The following is a 20,979-nucleotide window of genomic DNA, read 5'->3' on the forward strand; positions in this document are numbered from 1 at the left end:
GGTTGACCACGACTTTCACCGCCGGATCCCTGATCCTGGCAGAGGCAGCGGTCTCCTGGCAGTCCAAGTGCCAGGATTCTAATCTGGTGGTTGGACGGACAGGATTTCAGTGGTCAGACCAGCAAACTCATAATGAGGCCCTAAATCATTCATATATGCTACAAACAGGTCCAGAAGAATCTGGAAGCCATTTGCTGTGCAGGGAATTAGCACTGCATCATCTGCATACAATAGGATGGGGATCAGCTTGTCCCCCACACAGGGGACATCCTTCCCGCTTTCCCGCAAGTTGTTATTAATACCATTTATATACAGCAGGAAGAGAAAGTGTGGCAAAATACACCCCTGCTTAACTCTCTGTGTGGAACAAATTTGGGGTGAACATTCTCCTGAAGGGCTATACCGAACCCTAACTGTAAGGTCTTGATGTAGCTGCCTAATAAGTGTTAAAAGTTCAGTCTCTTCCCCCATCTTTGCCATTTGATCCCATAACTTGGAGAAGTTGACCAAACCTAAAGCACCTGACAAATCAATGAAAACCAAGTGCACAGTACTCTTTTGCCCACAATTAGATAGTGATTTAGGCATTGTTCAATAGTCCCTAAACAGGGCTTAAACCCAAATTGGACATCTCTCAAAATATTATTAGCCAAGGCTCACTCTTTAAGGCCGGACAATACCAAACATGTTGGCACGGGAATCAGTGAGGGAAATGGGCCGGTAATAGCTTGGCTTGAACCAGTCCCCTTTCATAAATATCAGGACTATGGTGGCAGACCTCGAGGAATCTGAAATAGATCACAGGACAACTGAATAAAAAATGTTAATAAGAAGAGAAGCCCACATGTGGATGTTAACTTTGAAGATGTCAGCTGGTTCTTGAAGTAAAGGATTGACCAGGAAATCATCTTGCAGGTAGAAACCACAAAGTTTATTGGCAGGAATAAAGCATGATCCTCCTCCCAAGCCAGCTGACACCAACTGACTCGGTCGGAACGATTGCTACCCCACATTCCACAGTTACCAAACACAATATTAGAATACTACACATCCCCCTCCCTTCCAATTTTCCCCAAGACACCCACACGCACATGCAAAGAGAAAAGAGAATAACAAGATACTAATATAGTGACATAAAACAATAATACTAAAACCTAAAACAAAGGAGAATGAAGTGCTGTTAAAAACTGGAAAGCAAAAGTAAACCAAGGTACAGTTCAAACAAACTGAATAAAATCTTGTAAATAACCAGGCGGTCTGCGAGTCCTTGGGTTGCGACCACCATCTGTAGAGCCATCAATGGAAACTGGTTTTGCTGAACCAGAATCTGCTCCCACTTGAACACGCTCAGTACCACTCGTAACCGGACTATGCAACAATTGCTCTACACCCCCAGAAGCATTCTCATCCGACTTGGCATTGAACTCTTTATCACTCATGAACATAAAACTGTTGTAGTCCCTACTAAAAGGAGGATTGTTCTTAACCACCACATCACCTCCTTTCCCCCTTTGGTAGAGCGCAACCTTCCTTTTATTCCATTTGTCCCTATTTTCCAACTCAACATGATTAGCTCCCACCTTTCTGACTTTGAAAGGACCCCAGAATTTATAAAGACCACCAACAACTCTGCCATGTCTGATCTTTACCCATTCACCTTCATCTACATCATTTCTTCTTGCTTATTTGTTTAAATACTCTGTATTTCACTCAGCACCATCCAACAACCACGCTGGCAGTAATTTCAAACCAGGCTTCCTTCCCCTCATTCTTTCAAACGGGGTTGTATCTGTAGACCTATTTAATGTAGTACGGTGGGCCCAAACCATCTCATTCACAATTTCTTTTACATCTTTTCCACTCTGCACCCCCATTAAAATTGTGCCTTTCACCTATCAGTTTATTCTCTCTACCATTCCATTGGCTTGAGGATTATAAAGAGCAGTACGCCTATGAATGATCCTAGTGTTCTCTAAAAACTTCTTCATTTCATGAGAAGTAAGTTGAGTTCCATTATCTTTTATTAAGACTGTGGGAAGACCTTCTTCCAGAAAAACTTCCCTCAGCACTTCAATAGTGCTCTTGGTGGTAATGTCACGTACAAATCTTATGACCACCCATCTAGAGCACACATCAACCATGATCACAGCATTTTTGTATGCATTTCCTACACTCTGCATGGGACCAATAAAATCCAAACACACACTCCACCACAGTACCCAGGATCTTCAATATGGCCCTGAATTCCATGCGCACCAGTTTTCAACCTTTTTTCGCTCTCTTTACACGTTGTACAATCTTCAACCCACTTTGAGATCACATCATCCATGCTTGGCCACCAAAAATCTTCCCTGACTCTCTCCTTAGTCATGGTTTGACCCAAATGACCCTCATGAGCCAACCCAAAAATCCTCTTCCTTAGACCTTCCGGTGGAATAAACTTGTCATTTCTCATAAGCAAGTGCGAATCTAGAACAGATAACTCATCCACCAATTTTAAATAAGGTCCCAGGAAGGAACAACAGTGCTGTCCCTCCTTTTACCTTCTACAATCATACGTATGACACCCTTGAGTACTGAGTCTCTCTCCATACACATCCTCCACTCCTCTGACGAAAAAGTGCCTTCGCCCCACTCCTCAATATCACTCAACCAAGCTACTGCTCCTTCTTGTTCTTGAAGTATATCCTCACCCTTGACCAAACCCAATGGGTCTAAAGGGAGTCTAGAGAGGCAATCTGCTCGGGCATTCTCCCAACCAGGAAGATAACTCATACTGAAGCGATATTCTTGGAGTCTAGCAGCTAATCTCGCAAGCCTACCAGAACCTTTACCCGCACCACCAGGACTCAACACTTTGAGTAGTGGTTCGTGATCGGACCGTAAAGTGAAATCTATGCCCCAAAGAAAGGTCCTAAAGTACTCAACTGACCACACAGCAGCCAAAGCCTCCTGTTCAATAACAGAATAATTTTGTTCACACTGCGTCAACGACTGCGACGCAAAAGCCATAGTAGCCTCTTTCCCTTTACTTACTTGAGAAAGTATAGCCCCCAAACCACACGCACTCACATCCACAGTCAGAATTGTCCTTAGGTGAGTATCAAAAGGAGACAAAATACCTGCTCCACAAATATCACCCGTAACAGTATCAAACGCAATCTGTTGCTCATTTCCCCACTTGAAGTTGGACCCCTTTCAGTTTTCTGAGCAAAATTCTCAACAAGCTTGTTGTAATACTCTATCAAACCCATAAAGGAACGCAACTGATCTTTGTTACTCGGAATGGGTGCTGACCGAATAGCATTTAACAAGTCTTTTTTGGGTCTGTACCCATCTCCAGATACTGTAAGACCTAAGTAATCAATTTCCTCCACCAAAAATTGGTACTTGTCTCTCCTCAATGTCAAACCATTCTCCTTCAATTTGTTTAGAACAGCTTTAAGGACAGAATTATGTTTACTTACTGTTTGACCAAAAATCAAAATGTCAGCTTGAAAATACAACATGTTATGTAATCCCGAGAAGAGGCTCGACATGACTCTCTGAAACACACTTGCTGCAGAGGACAGTCCAAATGGCATTCTGGTGAACTGAAACATACCTTCCATGGTCACAAAGGCAGTGAGGGCACGAGACTCATCATGTAATCTAATTTGATGGTACACACTCTGTAAGGAAATGCCTCCTGGGCATGATTACCCCCTGACTTTTTGCCTTTGATGATGCCAAGTTATGATTTGAAAGTGTGCTGAGGCCTGCTAACCAGGCCCCAGCACCAGTGTTCTTTCCCTAAAACTGTACCTTTGTTTTCACAATTGGCACACCCTGGCATCCAGGTAAGTCCCTTGTAACTGGTACCCCTAGTACCAAGGGCCCTGATGCCAGGGAAGGTCTCTAAGGGCTGCAGCATGTCTTATGCCATCCTGGGGACCCCTCACTCAGCACAGACATACTGCTTGCAAGCTTGTGTGTGCTGGTGGGGAGAAAAAGACTAAGTCGACATGGCACTCCCCTCGGGGTGCCATGCCAACCTCACACTGCCTATGGCATAGATAAGTCACCCCCTAGCAGGCCTTACAGCCCTAAGGCAGGGTGCACTATACCATAGCTGAGGGCATAGGTGCATGAGCACTATGCCCCTACAGTGTCTAAGCAAAACCTTAGACATTGTAAGTGCAGGGTAGCCATAAGAGTATATGGTCAGGGAGTCTGTCATACACGAACTCCACAGCACCATAGTGGCTACACTGAAAACTGGGAAGTTTGGTATCAAACTTCTCAGCACAATAAATACATACTGATGCCAGTGTACACTTTATTGTGAAATACACCCCAGAGGGCATCTTAGAGATGCCCCCTGAAAACATACCCGGCTTCCAGTGTGGGCTGACTAGTTTTGCCAACCTGCCACACACCAGACATGTTGCTGGCCACATGGGGAGAGTGCCTTTGTCACTCTGTGGCTAGTAACAAAGCCTGTACTGGGTGGAGGTGCTTCTCACCGCCCCCTACACGAACTGTAACACCTGGCGGTGAGCCTCAAAGGCTCACCCCCTTTGTTACAGCGCCACAGGGCATTCCAGCTAGTGGAGATGCCCGCCCCCTCCGGCCCCACTTTTGGCAGCAAGGCCGGAGGAGATAATGAGAAAAACAAGGAGGAGTCACTGGCCAGTCAGGACAACCCCTAAGGTGTCCTGAGCTGAGGTGACTCTGACTTTTAGAAATCCTCCATCTTGCAGATGGAGGATTCTCCCAATAGGATTAGGGATGTGCCCCCCTCCCCTGAGGGAGGAGGCACCAAGAGGGTGTAGCCACCCTCGGGGCTAGTAGCCATTGGCTACTAACCCCCCAGACCTAAACACCCCCCTAAATTGAGTATTTAGGGGCCCCCAGAACCTAGAAAACCAGATTCCTGCAACCTAAGACGAAGAAGGACTGCTGACCTGAAAGCCCTGCAGAGAAGACGGGGACACCAACTGCTTTGGCGCCAGCCCTACCGAGAAAAACTGCAACAGCGACGCGTCCCCCAGGGTCCAGCGACCTCTGAAACCTCAGAGTACTACCCTGCATCTAGAAGGACCAAGAACTCCCGAGGACAGTGGCCCTGCTCCAAAGAAACCAAAACTTGCAACAAAGAAACAACTTTAAAAGGACTCCACGTTTCCCGCCGGAAGCGTGAGACTTTCCACTCTGCACCCGATGCCCCCGGCTCGACCTGCGGAGAAACAACACTACAGGGAGGACTCCCCAGCAACTGCGACCCTGTGAGTAGACAGAGTTGACCCCCCTGAGCCCCCACAGCGATGCCTGCAGAGGAAATCCAGAGGTTCCCCCTGACCGCGACTGCCTGCTTCAAAGAACCCAATGCCTGGTAAAGACACTGCACCCGCAGCCCCCAGGACCTGAAGGATCGGACCTCCAGTGCAGAAGCGACCCCCAGGTGGCCCTCTCCCTTGCCCAGGTGGTGGCTACCCCGAGGAGCCCCCCCTTGCCTGCGTGCTTCGCTGAAGAGACCCCGGGTCTCCCATTGAAACCTATTGCGAACCCGACGCCTGCTTGCACTCTGCACCCGGCCGCTGAGGGTGTACTTTCTGTGCTGATTTGTGTCCCCCCCAGTGCCCTACAAAACCCCCCTGGGTCTGCCCTCCGAAGTCGCGGGTACTTACCTGCGGGCAGACTGGAACTGGGGCACCCCCTTCTCCATTGAAGTCTATGCGTTTTGGGCACCACTTTGACCTCTGCACCTGACAGGCCCTGAGCTGCTGGTGTGGTAACTTTGGGGTTGCCCTGAACCCCCAATGGTGGGCTACTTTGGACCCAACTTTGAACCCTGTAGGTGGTTTACTTACCTGCAAAACTAACAAATACTTAACTCCCCCAGGAGCTGTTGAAATTTGCACTGTGTCTAGTTTTAAAATAGCTTATTGCCATTTTTGCCAAAACTGTACATGCTATTGTGATGATTCAAAGTTCCTAAGATACCTGAGTAAAATACCTTTCATTTAAAGTATTGTTTGTAAATCTTGAACCTGTGGTTCTTAACATAAACTAAGAAAATATATTTTTCTATATAAAAACCTATTGGCCTGGAATTGTCTTTGAGTGTGTGTTCCTCATTTATTGCCTGTGTGTGTACAACAAATGCTTAACACTACCCTCTGATAAGCCTACTGCTCGACCACACTACCACAAAATAGAGCATTGGAATTATCTCTTTTTGCCACTATCTTACCTCTAAGGGGAACCCTTGGACTCTGTGCACACTATTTCTTACTTTGAAAAAGTATATACAGAGCCAACTTCCTACACACTGCTCATATCCAATTTTGAAAAAAACTTCCCCCCTTTGAGGAGAGCCAAGAGTTAATTTATGTTTGGAAGAGGAAAGGAGTCTGTGACTACAAATGTATTTAAACTCCGCAAGTCCACACAGAAGGCAAGCTTGCCATCCCTTTTTTTTGTAATGACAACTGGTGAAACCCCAGGTGAGGCCTCCACAGGTTCAATTATGCCCTGATCTATCATAGTTTGCAACAATTCCTTCACTTCTTCTCTCACCACCAACGGTACTCTCCTCACTTTGTGTTTCATTGCTACAGCACCCTCTTCCAAAACAATTTTGTGGACGTACCCTCTCAACTCCCCCAACTTCTCATCAAACACATCCTTAGCATCGTCAATAATTTTCTCTTAAGGTTCATCTTCTACTATCAAGACCTTATTGTCGGAATGGGGGTCAATGATGATGTGCAAATCATACTGATACTCCCACCCTAAAATCGGTGGACCAGACTCTGCCACATAAACTTTCCCTTCCACACAACGATTGTCATACTTAATACTAGAAGTAAAATAACCTACAACATCGCTCTCCACCCCTTGATACCCTCTAGGATTTATATCTTTAGGTAACAAAGAAATAGACATCACCAGGTTGTCCATCGTCATTGCAAATTTCAGGTAGATATTTGAAAATATGATGAACTTATCTGCCAACTGTGCCTAATAACAGTGCTTTCTTTCTGTGCGCAGAGTAATTTTGCCCATCCAATGCCACCATGTAGTTTTCAAATAGGTCTATCCACTCTTCCCATTGTATAGAGAGTTGACCTCTATTATCCAAAAATGGTGCAGGTATATTTATAGCAGAAGCCAAGACAATGTTGAGTTAGAGTGTCTCTGGTTGCTAAGGACCTTTCCTTTTCCTTAGCTAAAGAGAAAATAGTGTTCTTTCCTCTAATAAGAAAATAGGGTGGGGCTTGTAGCTTCCTCTGTTCACACTGTGATTTGAAGCTGGCCGTCACCACAACGCCGAGAACAAGACGAGGCAGTCAAACTGTAAGTTCATATCACCCAACATAACAATTTACCAGATGAGAAAGCACACATTCTTCCTTGACGACCTTTCACTTATGAATCTTATGCGACGGGGAAATTGACGCTTCGACGACTGTCCTGACGCAGTGCACAGCGCGCCATAAGCCACCGTCTACTCACACACTTGGGTTCGTCTGGACCGCGTTTACTCCGACAAAGCTGGCGTTCGTCACCAAAATGAAGTAAAGGATTGACCAGGAAATCCTCTTGCAGGTAGAAACCACAAAGTTTATTGTCAGGAATAAAGCGCAATCCTCCTCCCAAGCCAGCTGACACCAACTGACTCGGTCGGAACGATCGCTACCCCACATTCCACAGTTACCAACATAACATTAGAATACTACAGTTCACCACCCTCGACCCGGGGCCTTACCTGGAGTTCATTTATTTATTGCTGCAATTACCTTGTGAACTTCAATTGGATTTTGAAGTTTGCAGGGCTCAGTGGCCAAGGGACAACTAGGACCATCTGTTGTGTGCATTTATTCATGGGTGAACAGTTTTGTAAAATGAGACACCCAGGAGTCTACAGGAATGAGATTATCAATACTAGTTAAGTCTGTTTCCCTGAAGAAAGGACTGTTTACCAAGTCCCAGAATTTGGAGCTATCCCTAAGCCTTCCTGCCATTTCCAGATCTTCCCATGCTTTTGCTCTAATTTCCGCTTTTCTTACTTCTAGGATCTTTTTATATTTCTTCCTGGCATTCTTGACATTACAGGCGACTCTTGGATTTTTTTTCAGTGCCCCCATCAACTTCCTATGAGAAGCGGAGCAAGCTGATTCAAACCATCGACATAGTGATGTCACTGGGGCAGTTGCCAGAAATGTAAGATCATTTGAAATAGACCTACAAACGTGCAAACTCCGATTGCATATCTTCAGTACTGGAACTGGGTGTCAAGCACACCATGACAGAAGTCCAAGAGTCTCCAACTATGGCTTGTTCGAAGGCCAAGGGCCACTCTTTAATGCTTTGAAGGCCACTGGGTCAACCCAGTTCAACTTTTGTTGCACTTCCTTATTCTTAGAAAAAGTCATATTATCTGAACTTTTAGGTTAGGGATTTTAGTAAGGGAATACAGGGTAATCCTAAGCGGGGTATGGTCATTTATGCAGCTGCTGGATACCACAATATCATTTAAAAAAACAAGATAATTCAGAAGATAAAAGTATATGATCTAATGTACTCCTAGGATAGCCTCCTGTAAAAGTTGGAACACAGGCTCTTTTAGAGCCACAAATATCAGCTGCGAAAACCAAGTTATATTTCAACAATAATTCATTCAAGACCTCGCTGTAGACTGTATGGGTAAATAGGTGTCATTTTCACAATAACCGTTGCTAAAACCACAAACTCGAGTATCAGAACACATACAAGTAAAATCACTGATCCATATAAAACAGACAACATGATCATTATTTTGAAAGACAACCACTAAATAATCATCCAGTTCGTTGATTAAGTTTCTTGTCGACTGGTTGAAAATATTATAATAAAAGTTAATTAAGAGGATAACACAGTCATCAGAAAATGATAAAAGGGTGACCAAAATGGGGAGAAGGCCAGCATTTTGTTATTTTAAGGGCAGTTGCTTTCACAGAAAAGAGACTAGCAAGGCCTTCTCTCACTCTACCTGCCTTAGAAGGTATTGCAAGATGATAAAATGCATGATACCCATTAATATTTAAATCGTGCGTCATCCAGGTCTCTTGACAACATATAATGTCATGAACTTTTATAAAACCAACCCACTCCCGGTTTGACAATTTCTCTCGAGCTCCAGCAATGTTACAGGAGACAGTACTTATAGCACTCATGGCAGGGCTTGTTTTGCACTTATCTAACAGGACTGCATCCAAAGGAGAAAGGACGGAGTTACAGGGATCAAGTTTGAGCCTACAGTACCGAAAAGTGTGTAGGTCTTCAATGACGGCTTCCTGGGCGTGCCAGGGTTTACAGATGAGGACTCTGCTTTTTTATTGACAGGGATCAAAGAAAAGTGGTGTCAGTCAGTATCTTCTAAAGAAGCCAGTGGTTCAAACGAGTTACGGGACATAAAGTCATATCTGTATATAGGTGAAATAGAATAATAATTAGTCGCACCACTATGTACTCTAGACAGAACTGAGGTCTATAAAAATAGCCCATTGGTAACACCTGAATGGAGGCGGGTGAGTTAACTGATTCTCAAAGAAATCTAAGAATGATTTCACCATCCCAGGGGACTTAAAATTCACTATTACACAGTCTCCCTTTGATTCTTTACTACCAGGACCAATCCACGGTGTTCTTTTAACCATCAGGATGCCAGAAGATAAATCCACAGCCCAAGATAGTTTTATTTTTCAGGGTCACACAATCTTCATGGTCTGGGGAAGAAACAGTTGGACCGTTTTTTAAAACCAGACTATATGGGGTGCAGCCAAGAGGAAGTTGAGGGAAGTTATTATCTTTCTCCATGGATATAGGATATAGGTTATATTTCCCAGCTATCTAATTTTAGCCAGATTTAGTTAGCGGGCTGGTTTGCTACTTGCTATCCTTTTTGTTATTCTTACTGTCCTTTGCACCCATGGGACAATATTTTGCAGAATACTTTTGGGGGTTCAATGGGGGTAAGGAGGGCTTAGCCAATGGCATTATGCTGTGAACATTTACTGCAGGTGAAAGCAACCCTGGCCTCCCCCTGAGACCTGCAGGATCCAAAGGTATGCTGAGGATGATGGCAAAGTATAAGGGATGTCAAGATTATTAAAGTTAGCCTCAATAGCCCCTAAAGAGGCATGTTTCAGTTCAAATTTGCTTGATATGAAATCTGTTTTAAAGGCCTTAAAGTCGTGGACTAGAACATCAAGGCCCCGGGCAAGGACATCTATATCAGTCTGCTCCTTTAGAGGTGCTGGGGTTGGAGTGGTGATGCGAGCCTCTTAAATTTAGAGCTTTCTGTAGGTCTCTTTCTTTACCCAGCCTGGCCATCCAACCCCTTACTAACCATGTGCGAGTTAGTTACTTCCCCCAGGGCACTGTAAAAATAGGAGAGCAAAGTAAAACTGCCAGAGGTGTTTGCTCAATTGGGGTGACGGGATCATAATTATCGTCATTATTTGGGTTCTCCCTTATAGATGAAATAAGGCTAGTCTGGCAAACTGGGGGCAATGAAAGAAACAGACAGTGTTCTGCCAGCTCAATCTCTTTAGTGATAATCCCCACTGCGTGTTGTAGAAATCTGTCAAATGTAGACCCTGGTGTTTCCAAAGCAACCACTGGTTTCCCCTTGTCTTACAGTGACACCCAACCCTCCAGCAAACGGGAGATATGATGGCAAGCAGGTTTAACCAAGTTGACAGGAGTAATAAAAGACAAACAAAACACTTTTCCTCCATGTTAAAAGTGTTCATACGGGAAGCGGATAGTACAAAGTTTAAGGAGCCCCTAGCAAAAAGTTATTTTGATCAGACAGGTGAGTCCCTAATGCAGAGCCAAGGGGGGGGAGGTTGCTGATGGGCGCAGGATGGGCCTGCCCTTGGCCCTGCCCCATGCCGCGAGAGAGTGCTTTATGGCGCCAACAAGCAAGGTGGTGGTTACCCCCTCCTCCACAGAGCAGTTCAGCCTGGGACTAGATGTCCCTTCCCAGCAGAGCAAGGCCAGCACCAGGTCCTCATATCAACTCATTTCAAAGGGATGGAAATTCTATGTGATAATGGTCACCTCAATTTAATAGCGAAATGGAGAGTTTCATGTAGTGATGCAACAAAGACCCACATCTTTTCACCCCACAGATAGTGGAGTCAACATGGGTCAATTATATCCCAACCTTCAATGCATCCTATAGAAACAGTCAAAAGGAGCTAATGGTGGTTAATAAGAGTTCCAGAGAGTAGAATCCAAAAGACCAACTACAATAACCCCATTAGCTCTAAAGGGTCGGAATCTTCAAAACTATACCATGATCCCCACTATTACACACCAAAAGATCGTCCAAGTGTAAGAAAAACAGCAAATAGCCTCTTACCAGCAATATAGCAAGGAAGAAAACATGGACAATAAGAGCCTAATGACTGTAATGTCTAATATACAAATTAAGAGATAGGCCTTGAAGAGCGAGTACCACCCCCCCCCACACACACACATATATCCACACTTCAAAACCAGAGATAGGAGTTACAAAACATTGGGCCTGTACCAACAAAACACATCTGTTTGCGATGGAAAAATAAATAGTTTCCCATCCCATGAAACCAAATAAAACCACGGTGCAGAAAGTTAACATCTTTCAGATAGTCCAGGTATTCTGCTAGTCAAATATTTTGACATAGGCTGTGCATCAAATCCAATAATTCTGGTATCAAACTGCTCTCAGGACAATAGAGCCACTTTGAAGAGAGATGATATCTTTGAAATATTTGATCATTTTACCATTTTCTAATTTTCTTCCCTTCAATCTTTGAATTGGTTGGTTTTATATTCCGACATGCTAAGGCAAAATGGCTGCCTCCTGATAGGGAAAGTGGCACTGAGGAAAATGATGAAGCATGATTTGTTTCAGTACTAAACGCCATTAGTGATATTAAGCTGCCCTTCAGATGCATCTAACTGCTAACAATACACAATCAAATTATTTTCATGCATCAATTAATCAAAAGTCAAACTGCTATCTTATTAAGGTTTTGACGACATTAGCAGAACTATTTGCCCGTAGCTGGCGGGCCTGGGGCAGGGGTTGTTGATAGTAGACTGGGGCCTTAGTAAACGAGATTGCGTTTGCTCACATGAAAGCCCTCTGTTGCATAGACTACAAACTAAATGCAAAGACTTTGTTTTATTACATCTTTTCAGTCTTTTGCAACAAATTGATAAGAAGTTCGCTCGCACACCTCTCGCCCCTCCCTTTAGAATTATTAAGGAACATTTACCAGGCACCTTTTTCTAGAATTTCGCACTGCTCTTGAGAGAAGACTGTTCTGTTCCGTTGTGGGCTGCTCAACTGTGTGGCCTTGGGTGACAGATCTGAGCTCTTCTGTACACAGTCCAGAGAGGAATCCTCTTCCGGGGTCTTGCATATCGCTGCTGCTTCTGGAGATGCTGTAAAACATTCAAAGCAGAATATACACTGCATTTAATGTAATTCCTTACATTGAGTATAATTTAGGAGCTAGTTTGGCAGTTTATTTGGAACTTTATTCTTAATTTATTTGTGTGTCTTTACGGTGTGTATCTTGACATATATTAAGAACAACTATTAATAGTTTTTTAACTAAAACAGTGCCTTACAAGCATCATGTCTCCAATCGCCTCTCTTCATCTTATATTTGCATATCAAGGTCCGTACCACAAACTGTTTGAAGGAGGCGCCTTTTATGGAAAAGTTCATTAAAGGTGCACATACCTGCAATTGTACCACTAGAGAAAGAGACCTACTGAAAGTGGTTCTTATGTTTAACAGATACAAAGTTTTAAAGCCCAAGTTAAGGCTACTGGAAGCCAGTGCGCGTATGTATGTACGTATGACGTATTTATGCATGTGGTATTTGTACAGTGCAATCCTAGCCAAAAGGCAGCAGAGTACTGTGCAGAGTTAAAGGCAAAGACACAGTCAGTCTGTGAAAGGAGAGGTAGCTTGTTTCTAGCAGCGAAAGGGTAATCTTTCTGCATTTTGATGTAGTGCTGTTTAAAGAGGTGCAGTACCGATGGATAAGGGGCTGTTTTTCCACATTCGGAGAATATAGGTAGAGCAAGCCTTTCGTCTTTTTTTCTGCACTTATTTGTCCTCAGACTGATGGTGTTCTGGCTGAAGGCATGAAGATAGTCTCTGGAGAAAGTGAGCTTGTCAGCCAGATAGAAAGGTGTGCCAGTCATGACGTAGCCACTTTTGAAGATGGTGTGGGCTGGCAAGGGGAGCCAGTAGAGTTCAGGATGGAAGCGATGTCGTCATATTTTATTAGGTCTTTAACCAGAAGCTCTGCAGCATGTATGATTCCCCTAAGGGGAGACCACCATGGAGTCTGGGAATTTCAATGACATAATATAGACGTAAAAAATACAACAGTACACATATCGTGGCATGTTATATATCATGGTCCTAAATATCAAGCTTACATACTTACAATATAGTCTACAAAAATATCACCAACAAAATATTATTGTAAAAAGTGAGATTTAAACATAAAGTATTTATATTTAAAAGTATTTAAAATTGTCATAACTTTACAAAATAATTAACATATATCAATATATATATATAGGTAGAAAATGTGAAATTTAAAGTAATAAAAAGTAATACTTCTTTGAAAAGTATATAATACATTAAAATTAGTTTAAAAAAGGAAATAAATCTATCATAAATAATATTTAATTGAATGTATATATAATTGAATATATAATAGAGTAATTTTTCTAAAACAAATTATAGCAAATGCTAATAACTAAAAACATATCAATTCAATACATTTACAGTATAAACAGAAATTAAAATAAAGTTATACAATATAATTATTAAAATACACATTACATTTTAATAACACACTACCAAAACTCGTTACTCAAAAAAGGTTACTAAATATAAGAAAAGTACTAAATTACAAAATAAATATACCGTAAAATAAAATCACAAAAATTAGATTAAAAATAGCAAAGCAAAAAGATTTAATAAATCATAACTAAAAGTAATAAATAAAAATATAAAAAATAGATTTACCTTCAACAAAAATTTTAAAATATTTTAAATTCTAAATCCAAAGTCAATCAATCATATTTATAGAGTGCAACTACTCACCCATAAGGGTCTCAAGGCGCTGAAGGGGTTGGTCCTCTGTGCTTCAGTCGAAGAGCCAGATATTAAGGTCCTTCCTGAATTGAAGCAACAATGGTGACTGCCTGAGGTGAAGAGGCAAGGTGTTCCTGCTCTTTGCCATGAGGTAGGCAGATCTTCCTCCGGCCGAGGACTTCCATATGCGGGGTACAGTGTCTACAGTGGCTAGTGTGTGTTGAGTGGAACAGAGAGGTCTGGTGGGGGAGAAGAAGGCGATGTGGTGGTTGAGGTAGGTGAGTCCTATATCGTGAAGCGCTTTGTATGCGTGCATGGGGAGTTTGAAGTAGATCCTCTTCTCAACAGGGAGCCATTGGAGGTCCCTTAGGTGTCTAGTGATGTGTTTGTGGCGGGGGACGTGGAGGCTTATTGGATGTGTTGTAGTTTCTTCTGGGTGGTGCCGGAGTCGAGGGCATTGCCATAGTCGACTCTGCTAGTGACCAATGCATGGGATACAGTTTTGCGGCAGTCGTTTGGGATCCATTTGAAGATCTTCTGGAGAATTTGCAGTGGGTGAAAACAGGAGGATGTGAAAGAGTTGACTTGACGGGTCATGGTGAACGATGAATCCAGGATGAAGCCCAGGTTGCTTGCACAGTTTGTTGGACTGGGGGGGGGGGTGCAGGGGGAAGCAGGCCTCCAGGAGTCATCCCAGGCTGATGTGGAGGGTCCCAAGGTAGGTGAGACTCTCGGTCTTGTCCGATTTGAGCTTGAAGCAGCTGTCCTTCATCCAGGTGGCGACGGCTTCCATCCCGTTGTGGAAATTTGTCTTGGCATTTGTGGCGTTTTTGGTCAGTGAGATGATGAGTTCGGTGTCGTCAGCATAAGAGACGATGTTCAGTCCGTGGTTCCTGATGGTGGATAGGAGCGGGGCCATGTAGATGTTGAAGAGTGTAGGGCTCAGGGAGGAGCCCTATGGAATTCAGCAGTTGATCTCTGGAGTTTCCGACCGGTAAGGTGGGAGTCTGACTCTCTGTGTTCTGCCAGTCACCAGTCAGGAAGCAGCGTATCCATTGTAGGGCTTTTCCCGGATGCCAGCTGCGAGGAGTCTGGAGCAGAGGATGTGATATGAGATAGTGTTGAAGGCAATCAATAGGTACAGTAGGATAAGGGCCGCTGTTTGGCAGCAGTTCAGGAGCGAGCGTATGTCATCTGTGGCGGCGAGGAAGGCAGACTCAGTGATGTGGTTGCTAAGGAAACCTGATTGGGAGATGTCCAGGATGTTGTTGTCCTTGATGTGTTTTGTGGAGGTGTGCCAAGATGGCCTTTTCAGTGAACTTGGCTGGGAAAGGCAGAAGAGAGATGTGGCGGTAATTCTTGCGGTCCAGGGGGAAGCTGTGGGTTTCTTCAGGAGTGGGCAGATCTTGGTGTGCTTCCAATTCTCGGGTAAGGTAGCTGTCTCAACGGAACAGTTGAGAGTGTGGCAGGGCTTTGTTGAAAATGTGGTTGTAGGAAGCTGGCCTGGTGTGTGATGAGCACCTATGGTGTTATCACTTTATACCAGGTCCAGGTATCCCCTATTAGTGAAGTGTAGGCAGAGTCTAGAAAGCTAGGGCTCACTAGAGGTAGCTTTGGATGAGCAGCTAAGACTTATCTAGGAGACATGCAAAGCTTATGCAATACCACTATGGTCACACAGCACTTACATACATGAAAGCACCACACAGTGTTACAAAAATAAAGGTACTTTATTATAGTATCACTAATACTAGAATACTGAATATCCTCCAACTGGAGGTAAGTAAACACACTATTATATACACATTAGCAATCAGTAAATAGTATAGAAAGCAGTAAACATTGGTAAAAAAACAATAGCAAATACTGTAGTGAGGGCTACACCATTTACTAAAAAAGTGGAATGTGAAAGGCAGTCCCCCACCCAAGGAAATGTAATCAGTAGAAGGGAGCTGGAGGAACTAGGAACTCCAATAAGTGAGTACCAGAGTGCCCCCCAGCGACCAGGAGAGCAGAGGTAAGTACCTGGTTTCCCCCAAACCAGAAGGAGGCCTTTGGAGAAGGATTGTGCAAGACCCAACCAAGACTGGAAGAACCCAAAGGTGGATCCTGACAGAAAAGGATCTGCAAAGGAAGGGGACCAAGTCCAGTTTGGAATGGAGTGTTCGATTGTGGCAGGAGCCACTACCCACCCTTCTGTGGATGCAGGACCAGGTCAACTGTGGACAAAGAAGGTCAACAGTGCAGCACAGGAGATGAAGAGGAGTCCCAAAAGTAAAGCAAGTGATGTCCTATGTTGGCAGTCGAGATGCAGTTGGTTAGTTGTGCTGGAAAAACACAAACAAGCCTTTGCAAATGCAAGAGACAGAGAAAAAGGTTTGCAAGGCTGAAGAGGACCAGCAAGGTCCAGAGGACTTGACCCAAGGAGGGGATTCCGGGGTGACCCTCAGCAGGTGGGAGAGTCACAATAGGATGATGCAGCCCCAAAAAGCGCTCCACTAGCAGCAGGCACAGGAGTCGCAGGGAGGCCCACTCAGCACACCTGAAGAGGAATCGCACGTCGCTGGAGCATCAGGCAGGAGACTGTGCTTTGCAGGAAGAGGTGCTGAAGGCTGGGGCTACACGGAGCCTGAAGATCCTTTGGAGGAGGAACAAACAAGCCTTGGTAGCTGCAAGTGTTGCGGTGAACAGGGGTACTGTTCTGCAAAGAGAGGCAAGGGCTTACTTGGATAGCTGGTAGAGAGGACCAAGGGGGCCACTCCAGACCACCATCTGTGATGCAGGTTTCATGCAGCTCCGGAGGAGAGAAGATCCACACAGCCGGTCGTCGTTGCAGTTGGTGCCTGCGGATGCAGGGGAATGACTCCTTCACTTCAAGGGAGATTCCTTCTTCCTTCTTGTGCAGGCTGAAAACTTGTCATCCTCAGATGATGCACAGCCAGGGAAATGTTGCAGTTGCTGGAAGGAGCTGGAGAAAAAATGTTGCAGAGCGGAGTTGTCACTGTAATTACAGATTTTTGGTTCCTGGAGGGTCCAGTTGCAGTCCCAGTGGCCAGAAGATGAAGTAAATGATGCAGCGGAGATCTGCTGGAATCTTGCATGTCAAATCTGAGGACCCACCCAAGAAAGAGACCCTAAATAGCCCAGGAAGGAGAATTGGTCATCTAGCAGGGTTACTACCTATCAGGAGGGGGGGTGATGTCACTTACCTCACCTGGCCACTCAGATGCTCCCAGGATCCTCTGCCCACCTTGGATTCAAGATGGCAGAATCAAGTGGCCACCTGGAGGAGCTGTGGGCACCACCCCTAGGGTGGTGATGGACAGGAGAGTGGTTCCTTTGCTTTCCATTGTCCAATTTCACGCCAGAGCAGGGACCAGGGGTCCCTGGACTGGTGCAAACCTGTTTGTGCAAGGAGGACACCAAATGTGGCCTTCAAAGCATACTGGTGGCTTGGGGAGGCTACCCAGGGAGAGGGTGTTACCTCCCTTTCCCACAGGAAATCCTTTGTTCTTCCTTCCCCTGTCTGAGCTGGTTAAACAGCAGGAGGGCAGAAACCTGTCTGAGGGGTGGCAGCAGCGTGGCCTGCCCGGAAAACCCCAGAAGACTGGAAGGAGCAATGCTGGTGGTCTTCCAAGGAGCCCCCAGAGTGCATGGCATCACACAACCAATACTGGCAACAGTATTGGGGTATGATTCAGACATGTTTGATACAAAACATGTCCAGGTTTGGAGTTACCATTATGCAGCTGGACCTGTGTTGAGTACACAAGTAAAATGGCTTCCCTGCACTTATAAAGTCCAGTGTAATGGAGCTGGAGTTTGTAGGGGCACCTCTGCTCATGCAGGGGTGTCCTCACACACATGTACCTGCACCCTGCCCTCTGGGTTAGGAGGGCCTACCATAAGGGTGACTTGCAGTGGCCTGGTGCAGTGACCTGTAGCGAAAGGGTGCATGCCCCTTTTTCATGCAGGCTCCAATGGCAGGCCTGCAGACACATTTTGCATTGGCTCCCATGGGTGGCACAATACATGCTGCAGCCCACGGGGGACCCCTGGTGTCCTAATGCCTTGGGTACCTAAGTACCATATACTAGGGACTTAAATGGGGCCACCAGTATGGCAATTGTGGGGTGTGCAATGACTTAAGCAACAAAATTTAGATGAAGCGAGCACAATCACTGGGGTCCTTGTTAGCAGGATCCCAGTGAAAACAGTCAAAACACTGACAGCAGGCAAAAAAGTGGGGGTAACCATGCCAAAAAGAGAATACATAACTCCTGCCCTCTCAAATGAAAGACAATAAGACTAACCTTCCCCAGTTGAGGCTTCATTGACTAAGTAGAAATATATGGAGAGCCCATCTGCATTGGAGTGATTAATCCAAGGTCTATGTTCCACTGTATAGTCCATTCCCTGTAGGTATTTGGAACACCTCAAAAGTTTTGGGATTTTCACCTTTCATCTGTTTTAACCATAGGAGGGACGTGTGGTCTGTTTGAACAAGGAAGTGAATTCCCAACTAGTATGGCCTCAGCTTCTTCAAAGCCCAGAACACAGCAAAGGCCTCCTTCTCTATGACTGGCCAACCCTGGGGGCGGGGAGGCTTCTGCTTATGACCGCTACAGGTTGATCCTGGCACTCTTCATTCAGTTGAGACAGTCCTGACCATAACCCTACCTGAGAGGCATCTTTCTGGACAATAAATTGCTTGGAGTGATCAGGGCTTCATAGTATAGGAGCAGAGCTCATGGCCTGTTTGTGGTCATCAAACGCTTTTTGGCAACTAGCTGTCTATAAAACTTTCTTGGGCATCCTTTTGGATATGAGGTCACTTAAGGGGCCTAAAAATAGCTCCATTGTTCTTAGCGAACCTCCTATCCTACCCTGTCGGGACTGGAAAGGCTCTGACTTGGGTCTGAGTGGAATGGGCAGCCCAATCCAAAATGGTCTGGATTTTGCCATGTGGTGGTTGAATATGGCCTCCACCTACCAGGTGGCCCAGGTAAACCACTTTTCCCTGCCCTATCTAGCACTTTGAGGCCTTGATAGTGAGGCCTGCCTTTTGCAGGGCCTCCAATACACTTTCAAGGTGGAACAGGTGATCCTCCCAGATGGAGATTAAGACAGCTATATGATCAAGATAAGCTGCACTGAAGCTTTCTAAGCCTTGGAGAACATTATTCACCAACCTTTGGAATGTTGCAGTGGCATTCTTCAGTCCAAAGGGCATCACTGTAAAGTGATAGTGCCCACTAGGAGTAAAGAATGCAGTTTTTGGTTTGGCATCCTCTGACAACTTGATCTGCCCGTAGCCAGCAGTCAGGTCAAAGGTGCTTAGATACTTGGCAGAAGCCAGTGCATCTATTAGCTCATCTGCCCTAGGGATAGGAAGAGCATCTGTTTTAGTTACAGTATTGAGGCCTCTGTAATATACACAAAACCTCCTCTCTCTTTTTACCATTATAAGAGTGGGCTTCGGGACACGCACTATAGGACTAGCCCAAGAGCTGTCTGAAGGCTCAATGACTCCCAGGTCTAGCATTATTTGCACCTCAGCTTTGATGCACTCCCTAACATGATCAGGCTGCGTGTAAATTTTACCTTTGATAGGCATGATGTCACCTGTGTCAATGGTGTGTTCATACCATGGGGTTTGACCAGGGGTCAGAGAGAACAGTTCAGATAACTGTCCTAGGAGATTTCTTCAGTCATATTTCTGTGAGGCAGTCAGCAAGCACAACTCTATCTACTGAGCCATCCACAGTATTGTGGGAGAAGAGGTCAGGGAGAGGGTCACTCTCTTCTTCCTGTCCCTCATCAGTTGCCATGAGCAATGTCATGTAAGATGTATCATAGTAGGGCTCCAGGTGGTTCACATAATGCACCCTGTGGGGGCTTATAATAGTGGCTAGGTCTACCAGATAGGTGACCTCATCCTTTCTTTCCAAAATAGTGTGTGTGGTCCACTCCATTTGTCTTGGAGTACCCTGGGAGCCACAGGCTCCATGGCCCAGACTTTCTGTCCTGGCTGGTAGACAGTCAGCACATCCTTCTGGTCATGCCATTGGTTTTGCAATTATTGGCTGCCCTGAAGATTTCTGGAAGCCCTCTTCATGTATTCAGCCATCCTAGATCTGAGGCCTAATACATAGTCCACAATGTCTTGTTTTGGAGGTTTGAGTGGTTGCTCCCAGCCTTGTTTTACAAGAGCAAAGGTGGCCCAAACAGGGTGCCCAGACACAAGTGAAGAGAGACTGTAGCCCACTCCCTTTTGAGGAACCTCCCTAAAGGCAAAGAGGAGGCAAGGTAACAGGACATCCCTCCCCCTTCTCAGATTCTCTGAACGTTCCATTATCATGCCTTTGAGGGTTTTCTTAAACCTCTCAACTAATCCATTGGTTTGAGGATGGTAAGGAGGGGTTCATTTATAAGTGACCACACACCTTCCACATGGCTTAAAGGTAAGCAGAAAAGAAGTTTGCAACTCTGTCTAATATCACCTCTTTATGAAAGCCCACCCTTGAGAAAATTCACAGGAGGGCTTTGGCCACTGTAGGAGCTGTAGTGGTCCTAAAAGGAATGGCCTCTGGGTACCTGGTAGCATGGCCTACCACCACCAGTATAAATCTATTGCCAGAGGCTGTTGGAGGGTGCAGGGAGGGCACAATATCCACCCCAACCCTCTTAAAGGGTACCCAGCCACTGGTAGTGGAATTAGAGGGGCCCTTGGAGTGCCACCTATCTTCTCACTGGCTTGGCAAGTGACACAGGAGTGACAAAACTCTTTAGTGTCTACAGACATGGGGGCCAGTGAAAGTGAGGGACAGGCC

At 45.1% G+C, this 20,979-nt stretch overlaps 1 protein-coding gene across 1 annotated transcript in view; it reads right to left on the reverse strand.

The window, feature by feature from the left end:
* The window catches only part of PAX4 (paired box 4), a 234,916-nt gene that overhangs the window by 37,376 nt on the left and 176,561 nt on the right, over nt 1-20,979 (reverse strand). The window contains exon 6 of the mRNA XM_069227551.1: nt 12,304-12,465. Coding sequence (XP_069083652.1) covers nt 12,304-12,465 — 162 coding nt within the window. The remainder of the gene's footprint in view (nt 1-12,303; nt 12,466-20,979) is intronic.

This window comes from Pleurodeles waltl, chromosome 4_1, assembly GCF_031143425.1.
Source record: "Pleurodeles waltl isolate 20211129_DDA chromosome 4_1, aPleWal1.hap1.20221129, whole genome shotgun sequence".
Classification (NCBI taxonomy): Eukaryota; Metazoa; Chordata; class Amphibia; order Caudata; family Salamandridae; genus Pleurodeles; species Pleurodeles waltl.